The 8,887-nt window shown below is 44.9% G+C and overlaps 1 protein-coding gene across 1 annotated transcript; it reads right to left on the reverse strand.

The window, feature by feature from the left end:
* Positions 1–4,240: 4,240 nt before the first annotated feature.
* Positions 4,241–8,887, reverse strand: taok3b (TAO kinase 3b). Its single transcript, XM_033990364.2, has 7 exons — positions 8,669–8,887; positions 8,465–8,593; positions 8,136–8,339; positions 7,714–7,953; positions 7,106–7,318; positions 5,132–5,314; positions 4,241–4,402 (listed from the first exon to the last, which is right to left on the reverse strand). The coding sequence occupies exons 1-7, from the start codon at positions 8,852–8,854 to the stop codon at positions 4,241–4,243; spliced, it is 1,317 nt and encodes a 438-aa protein (XP_033846255.1). The 5' UTR covers positions 8,855–8,887.

Consider the following 8,887-nt stretch of genomic DNA (forward strand, 5'->3'; position numbering starts at 1 on the left):
GCCGTTTGCTTCCACCTCGTAATAATCACACTCTTTATAACTTTTTTTTTAAACCCAAAACCACATTTGTCACAGGAGGAAGTGACGTGCTCTGAGTGAGGCAACACAATTTCCCAGAATTTCCTCCTTCTTCACATGAGTTTTTTTGCACACAGGCGTGTCCTCTGCACAGACATGTCAGGGCAGGGCCCCAATATTATTACACATCTGACCACTGAGGGGGGCCACTCCTGAGGCCCCAGAGAGGCCCCCCTGTGGACAACAGCTGCATGACGTACAACTGCACATATATATCACTCTGTCTGGGAGGTTGCTGGTTAGATTCCCCACTGAAGGACTGAAGACCAACTTCTTTCTTGTAGACACTGCCCCCTAGAGGTGATAAAGAGGCGCTGGTGCAGTTAAGCCATGAATGGGCTTTTGGACTGACACACACAAATAGAATCAGATGAATCATTTTCATACAGAAGATTTAAAATGGGCCATTGTATCTTTACACTGACCATTTAAGGAGTCAAGATGTGCAGGGCAGAATAAATCCTGATTCAAATATTCTCCATTTTAGTGGAGACGGTCCAGGCACATGCTTTGGTCACAGGAAATAGATTTCTCAATCTACAATTTTCTGAGTGCGTAAAAGCCCTGTGTGCTGAGTCAGCGCAGAGCCTCACTGAGCTTTAAAAGTAGAATTTATGTCAGAGGAAATGTATGTAATCTCACAATATATGATATAATCTCAGAATATTTGTTATAATCTCAGAATATATGTGAATATCATGTCACTGTGTATAATTATTCTATTTGCTTCTTGTGTGTCTGTTGAACTTGTTCAGTTGAAGCAGGCTTGAGGACTTTTGGCCGATAAGACTCAATGAAACTGAAACAAAACACCAGTGAGGATTTAAATGTAGTTTTGTGTATTTTCTTTTCTCTGTGTTTGTTTGTGTGGAAGTAACAGACTTTTGAAACTGAATCTAAACCTGAAACCGTCTCACCGCCGCTGAGTGTCAGAGAAAGCTCTCGGTGCCACCGCAGTCCCACAGGTGAAGTCTGACCACGCCCTGGACCCTCCTGAGGGGCTTTCCACGGGCACAGGGCCCACAGGAGGACTGCGGTCAGGAGGAGCCACGAGCTGCAAAGAAACTACGACTGATTTACTGCCAATGTAAACAGAACAAGAAAAACCCCTCTCAGTCTGAGCTCGTTTCAGTGTCACAGAGACTTCAGAGGTAAGTAAAAGTATTTTAAACTTAACTGATTATACTCTAGGCTAGCAGTTTTAGCGGCTAATTTGGAGCAGAGTTTCCTCCCACCTGCACCGCCGGTTTAGCAGGAATCGAGCGCTTAGCAACGCTGTCAATCAAACCTGTTGCTAACAGGAGCGACCTCGGGGACAGAAGGACCTGATTTGTCTGTTATTAATGTTCAGATCTTGATTTACAAACACAATAGTGAAATAAAAACCCCAGGATCATGTAGAGGGTTAATACGAACATTTAAGACCAGAATGAGTCTGAAGCAGCAGATTTTCAACGTAAAGTGAGTGAAGTGTCGATGGAGCCGGAAGTGCAACCCATGATCACGTCCTGTTTGGAACACCACAGCTAGCAGGTTAGCTAGGTCCATTTGTATAAACGGTCTATGCTAGCAGGTTAGTCTGTCTCATGATCAGGGCTGAACTTGTGTGAAATTCACTCAGACGTGATGGGATGATTCAGGATAAACTTGTGTCTTTTTAATCCTCTGAGATTTAAATCAGACAAAATAAAACTAAAGCAAAAATGATCAGTTGAGATGAGTAACAAAATAAAACGTTCTTTTTCACATGACGTACCTCATCCCTAAGACTCATATCTAAACAGAACCGTCTAAAACCCACCGCAGCTCGTCTGAAGTGAGACCACATCAGACATCAGCTTTACAGAGAAACTTAAACAAACTCAAACGCTCAGATGCCCTGTCACGCAGGATGTTCACTGGGCTGATGTTTGTTCATCAGAATTTCTTTTATTGCGACTTTTAGCTGCAGAGGAAATAGTGGTGGATGTGGTTTTTAAGGAAAGTCCCTTCAGCCGAACATAAAAACTTTCTAGTAACGTTTTTTTTCTTTTTTCTGCAGAAATCATGAGAAATGCTTCAACAAAACAAATGATATATTTTACCTGTTAAATCAAGTTTATGAATGTGTTTTTCTCAGATCGTTTCTTAGTGCAGTTCAGAATCTGTCGACAAAAGACTCGTCTGTTTTTAATTAAGATACAACCAAATCTATAGTGTTAAATATAAACTTTACTTTGGTCGTATCAGCCCCAAAAGAACTCGTCAAATTCAAAAACACGACTCTGTCATGTGTGGGTCATTCATCTGAGATCACATGACCAAAGAACACAACCTTTTCACACAAAACATGTCACTCAGCAGCAGGTTTGAAAAAGTCACCCAGGATTTAAAATAGTATTTATTTTTTCATACATGATATACTCAGATTTTAGAGTTTTCCATTTGGGGAAATACGTCAAACCAAACTCAGAGTTTAACTCGGCGAAGAGTTAAACTGACCTCAGAGTTTAACTCTGGGAGGGGTTAAATTCATCTCAGGGGGAGGGGTTAAATTCATCTCAGGGGGAGGGGTTAAATTCATCTCAGGGGGAGGGGTTAAATTCATCTCAGGGGGAGGGGTTAAATTCATCTCAGGGGGAGGGGTTAAATTCTTTACACTGTAAAAATGAGCGTCTAAAGGCTAAAGGTGATTTTTAGAAATGAAGCACCGAACGATTCTCTTTCCATTTATTTTGAAATGGAAACATTGTGCAACCTCTTCAATGATCATAAGATTCATGGCAAAAATATCTGATCTTTAGACACAAATTTCTTATTTCAGACGCACACGGTGTGTTGGTTTTTGCCCAGAAACTGTAGAAGAAGAGTGTGTTTCATTCACCAGCATTTATACAATCGGACAGTCTAGTGATTTGACCTATAGTAATAATATAGTAATATACGGAGCGATTTTTTCTCTACGTTACAAAAGAATGTGAGTCTTTATTGTGAGCTCTGTTATTGGTAATAGACCAGTGTCTCTGTATCATCTATATTCTCATGTACAAATATTCATATCAAAAGTTATACAGCACAATTCTCACCATTTTCCTTTACAAGAACTGATTAGTGAACATTAAATGATCCACACATTGAGCTCAAAAAGAAACATGGCCGACCTCGATCAAATAAATACAGAAATAAAACAATGAACTCAAATCTGCATCAGGCACAACTTAAACGAAGAAGGCATTCGTGAGATGACGGTCAAAGATGGCGCCTGTATGTTCAGAACTGACCGACTGAAAAGATAGAAGCGATGACCACTTTATATACAAACACATGCTTCACTGCACAACCTGAACGTGTCCTTAAAGTGCATGCAATATAAGCAGATTCACCAGATCTGGAGCCAATTAACCCTTAAAAATAAAGATCATTTAAGGACTGTTGTCTAGAATACTGTGTGTGAGATGAACGGCCAGAGGGAGGAGCGTCGTCTCTCGCCGTATTCGACCCTTTACAATAATATTAACATTCTAAGCATAGAGCAACTCAATCAAAGATAATGAAGTGTCAAACAAACAGACCGAAGCAGCTTCACGCCGCGGCATCCGCAGCTCACATTCCACATTGTCCTTCCACGTAACGCACACAGAACATCTATGAACATGAAGGTTTACTCAAAATATAACAAAGTGCCCGTTGTACTAAAATTTTCCTGATTTGTTCACTTCGTACCAAAAAGTGGAAATGGCGTCGAGTCTGTATTTGTTTTGGAACACGGCTGGAGTTACACTGACTAGGCTTAAATTACTGTTGTGTTTGTAGCATCTTTTTGTTTTATACTTCTCCCTTTTTCAAGTTTCACAAAAGAAGTTGTTCATTGCACATAACACCTCGGTTTAAAGATCCAATATCTAAGTGAAGAAAAGTAAAAGAGTTTCATCCGACTTGGTCAGAAGAGCGTCCGCCGTGAGCGCCGGTCTGACCGCCGTGAGGGCCGGTCTGACCGCCGTGAGCACCGGTCTGACCGCCGTGAGGACCGGTCTGACCGCCGTGAGGACAGGTCTGACCGCCGTGAGCGCCGGTCTGACCGCCGTGAGCGCCGGTCTGACCGCAGTGAGCGCCGGTCTGACCGCCGTGAGGGCCGGTCTGACCGCCGTGAGGGCCGGTCTGACCGCCGTGGGGGAGTCCACTTTCATCTGTTTTCTTCTTTGGGGAAGTCCAGAGAGCCCAGACTCCCGAAGCCCAGGCCTCGCGTCTCTGAGTCAAACGTGTGCAGTTCTCTGTCTTGTCGTTCAAACAGCTGCTTGATCCTCTCTGTTCGTTCTTTCTGAAGTGCTGCCAGTTCTTCTTCAATCTGAACAAAACAATGACACGATTTACAATTTTAGAATTTGAATGTGTGTGAACATTTAAGATTCAAAATTCAACTCAAACTAAAAGTGTAAAGTGCTTTTAAAACATCAGATTTAAGGATTTGATGTATTTATTTGTCTTGGACAAACAGGTTGAGTTCACAACATCCTGAAACGTCTAAGAGATTACACCAGTGTGGACCTGGTTTATGGTTAAAATGTCTCCTATTTACAGACCTGGATCCACATGAAACAGCCCTGGTGTAGACCTGGTTTAGTCCTGGTTTAGTCCAGGTTTAGTCCTGGTTTAGACCTGGTTTAGACCTGGTTTAGACCTGGTTTAGTCCTGGTTTAGACCTGGTTTAGACCTGGTTTAGACCTGGTTTAGACCTGGTTTAGTTCTGGTTTAGACCTGGTTTAGACCTGGTTTAGACCTGGATGATGATGAATGCAGTCTGTGGGGATCACACTGGTGTTTGGGGGTCTGGTCTGGACCAGGTCTGGACCAGGTCTGGACCAGGTCTGGACCAGGTCTGGACCAAAATCACTGAGCTCCTGGACAATCTGGCTTCCCTTAAATGTTAGCTTTATTATGATTGTAAAAGTAGCATCTGACCACTGTCCTTTTGAAGGCCCATGGTCTGAGTTTGAGAGACACATTCAATCACGTTCCTCTAGAGGTCAGTAAGTTGAGGTTTGAGTTTTCATCATGTTCCTGTGTTTGGTCTGACCTTCTGTTCCAGGTGTGCTCTGCGTATGGAGACCTTCTGCTGGAGTTTCTGCTGCTCACGCTCGTGCTGACCCTCCATCTGGACTTGGGTCTTCCTCTGGTACGCGTCCAGCAGCTCCATCTCCTGCTTCAGCTGCTGCTCCAGAGCCACCAGCTCCGACTCCTGCTCCGAGTCCAGACGCATCTACAGAGGACAAAAGTGTCCAGAGATGAGAAGGTACAAGAACAAAAGTGCTCCAGGAAGTACACATCGAGAAATGAAACGTGACAACAGCTGACCGGTCAAATCAGAGACATGATCGACAAAGAGGGAACGACAAAGGACAATATGGTCAAAACGAGTCCAGCAAGTGTCAGGGTAGAACTTTTCCCAGAAGGCACTGCTCCTCCAGCCTCTCACTCTTCAGGGCAGTCCACAGTTGAGCTTCTCAGACCAGGACTTTCACAAACATTCATCTTAAAAGCATCGTCCAGATGATGACCTCTGGGACCTGTTCTACCTGTCGCCTTCATTTCACCCTCAGAAAAACTTTGTCCAGATAAAAACCATCCTGGACCACAAAGACGATCAGATTATGAACGGAAACTGATATTTAAATAAGACCTACGATAAAACACTTTAGGTCAGATAGTGACCAGTGCATGTACACTGGACACACACTGGACACACACTGGACACTCACTGGACACACACTGGACACAACACTGGACACACACTGGACACACACTGGACACACTGGACACACACTGGACACACACTGGACACACACTGGATTTTTAATGAATTATTTGGTCAATTTCTCAGTAAAATAAGTATTTGTCTCCTACAAACAAACAAGATCTGTGTCTCTCACAGACCTGTACCTTCTTCTTTCAGAGGCTCCTCTGTCCTCCACTCGTTCTCTGTATTAATGGCCCCTGTTTGAACTCGTCCTCAGTATAAAAGACACATGTCCACAACCTCAAACAGTCAGACTCAAACTCCACTATGGACAAGACCAAAGAGCAAAGGAACCACAAACAAAACTGTAGACACCAGGCCCCGAACACTCAATCTGCAACAGGGAAGAGCTGGAGTCAACAAATCAACTGTGGAGCAAGTATTACAAAATGGAACAAGACCAAGACCTGGGGCTCCACCAAGATCTGACCCCGTGGGGTCAAAATGACACAAGAACAAAGAGCAAAACCCCCAGAACCACACGACCGAGTGAATGACCTGCAGAGAGCTGGGACCAAAGGAACAAAGGGACCATCAGTAACACACTACACCACCAGGGACTCAAATCCTGCAGTGTCAGACGTGTCCCCTGATTAAGACAGGACATGTCCAGGCCCGTCTGAAGTTTGACAGAAGCATTTGGATGATCCAGAAGAGGATTGGGACAATGTCACATGGTCAGATCAAACCAAAATACAACTTTTTGGTAAAAACTCAACTTGTCGTGTTTGGAGGAGAAAGAATGCAGAGTCTCATCCAAAGAACATCAGACCTACTGTGAATCATGAGGGTGGAAACATCATGCTCTGGGGCTGTTTTTCTGCAAAGGGACCAGGACGACTGATCTGTGTAAAGGAAAGAATGAACGGGGCCAAGTATCGTGAGATTTTGAGTGAAAACCTCCTTCCATCAGTGAGGGAACTGAAGATGAAACGTGTCTGGGTCTTTCAGCGTGACAATGATCCAAACACATCGCCCGGACAATGAAGGAGTGGAGTAAGAAGCATTTCAAGGTCCTGGAGTGGCCCAGTCTCCCATTTCCTGAATTCTTTCCCTTTATTCTGTCTCTCATAGTTGAGGTGAACCTGTGATCAAAATTACAGGCCTCTCTCATCTTTTTAAGTGGGACAACTTGAACAGTTGGTGGCTGAATGCATACTTTTTAGCCCCACCGTACCGGACACACATTGGACATGTACCGGACACACATTGGACACACATTGGACACACATTGGACACACGCTGGACCCGTACCGCTTGTGAGGTCACCATCTCGTTGATGCTGTGCTCGTATTGCTCTGCCAGCACGGCCAGTTTACGCGTCTGCTCGTCCTTCAGGTTTCTCAGGAGGCTCCTGTGGTCTCCTCTGGGAGACACCTCCAGCTGGTGATTCTTCAGAGCTTTGTACTGTTTGTTCTGGACTTTACACGTGTCCTGGAACTGCTTCTTTATCTGCATCTCCATCGTCTGGACACAAGGAGACGAGAAAAACAGTCACAGTGAGTTTTAGATTCATTCATTAACTGTAGAACGGGAACTTAAGCTGGAGAAGAGAAAGTTCTTCTGCGATGGTGCAAATAATCAGTAATAATGTAAAATAGGAGTCGGCAACTCACAGCAGTTTCATCCTTAGACTGCACCTCTGGGAAAATAAATTATAAGTATGTAATTGAAATGTATTTTATTTGTGTTCGTTCTTTTTTAAAATTGTAGTTCTAAGTTGGAAGATTATTGTGAACTTTGAACCGGGTCAAAATGGCTCTTTGGGGGTTAAAGGTCACTGACCCCCGACCTAAGGATTTCACTGATATCAGTGTTAGCATTAGGGGATCAGGGTTAGCATTAGCATTACAGTTGGACACCTTGAGGTCCCTGGGCTGCTGCCTCTTCTCCAGGGAGTGTTTCCGATGGAGCTCCCTCTGCCTCCTGGTGTTGTACTCCTCTTGGTTCTCCAGCTCCGTCTGGTGTTGGAGGCGCATTAGCTCCACCCTCAGTTTGTGCAGCATCTGCAGCTGCCGTCGCTCCAGGTCCTGTGTGGCCTCGTCGTGCCGGATCAGGAGGGCGTGCTCCATCTCCTTCTGTGTCCGCTTCTTGTTCAGTTCCTGGGACAAGATGGATATGGAAATTATATTATGGACAACTTGATTTTTCCAGCATTTTATCTGTAGTTGTTGTTCCAGACAAAGGCGATCGATACATGAAACCAACACCTGTGATGATCATTCTAGAAACATGTTCCTGGAAGTAGTGATCGAAACATTGATAGGGTCATTGGGAGGTTTACCTCTCTGATCTGCTCCTGCTCAAACTCGTGCTTCTTGATGAGTGAGCGGCGTTTGAGTGCTCTGCAGCTGCGGTCGTAGACCAGCCTCTGTTGGGCCAGTACGTGAGCCTCCTCCTCGGCCTGAGAACGCTGCACTGTCTCTTTGTGTCGCGACAGTCGCTCCTGCTTCTCCTCTTTGGGCGTACAGGGGTCCTCACTCATCTCCTGCCAAACAAACACATAACTTTAACAACAGAGGACCAGCTTCAGCTGATGGTCCCAAAAACATCTGCGAGTCAAAGTCAGACTTGTGTCAAAGTCGGACTTGTGTCTGACGTCCACCTCTTTACCTCTTTTAGCTTGTCTTTGCAAAGTCTGTACTCTTTTTTCTGGTTCTCTAAGAAAGCAGCGAGCTCCCTCTTCTGCTGAGCCACGATCTGCTGCTGGATCCTCCTCTCCTCTGATGCAGCGGTCTTCATCTGTGTGGAGACATGTGGATTTTCAGTGTTACGTGTATAGTGTATGTAGTATTGTCCTCCTTGAGGCCCCTGTACCTCCTTGTCGGTCTGAGCAGCATGTTTCTTGGCGAGCCGCTCCAGTTCGATGTAGGTGTTGTTGGCCTGTGTCTCTATTTCCTTCTGTAGTCGGAGCCGGTGCTGGTCCATCTCGGCCTTCAGCCTGTTCTCCAGGGCGATCAGCTGCTTTTGGTGCTGCCGCCGCATGCGCTTGTACCCAGACATCTGCACCCGCAGCTCAAATTCCTGCTCATGCTA

This window comes from Periophthalmus magnuspinnatus, chromosome 23, assembly GCF_009829125.3.
Source record: "Periophthalmus magnuspinnatus isolate fPerMag1 chromosome 23, fPerMag1.2.pri, whole genome shotgun sequence".
Taxonomy (NCBI): Eukaryota; Metazoa; Chordata; class Actinopteri; order Gobiiformes; family Gobiidae; genus Periophthalmus; species Periophthalmus magnuspinnatus.

Excerpts from the sequence above, each read along its gene's own strand:
- taok3b (XM_033990364.2), bottom strand. The coding sequence starts at position 8,854 with ATGTCTGGGTACAAGCGCATGCGGCGGCAGCACCAAAAGCAGCTGATC. Across the intron at positions 8,594-8,668 it reads CTGCTCAGACCGACAAGGAG|ATGAAGACCGCTGCATCAGA; the intron begins GTACAGGGGCCT and ends GTCTCCACACAG. Across the intron at positions 7,319-7,713 it reads AGCAGCCCAGGGACCTCAAG|ACGATGGAGATGCAGATAAA; the intron begins GTGTCCAACTGT and ends CCTTGTGTCCAG.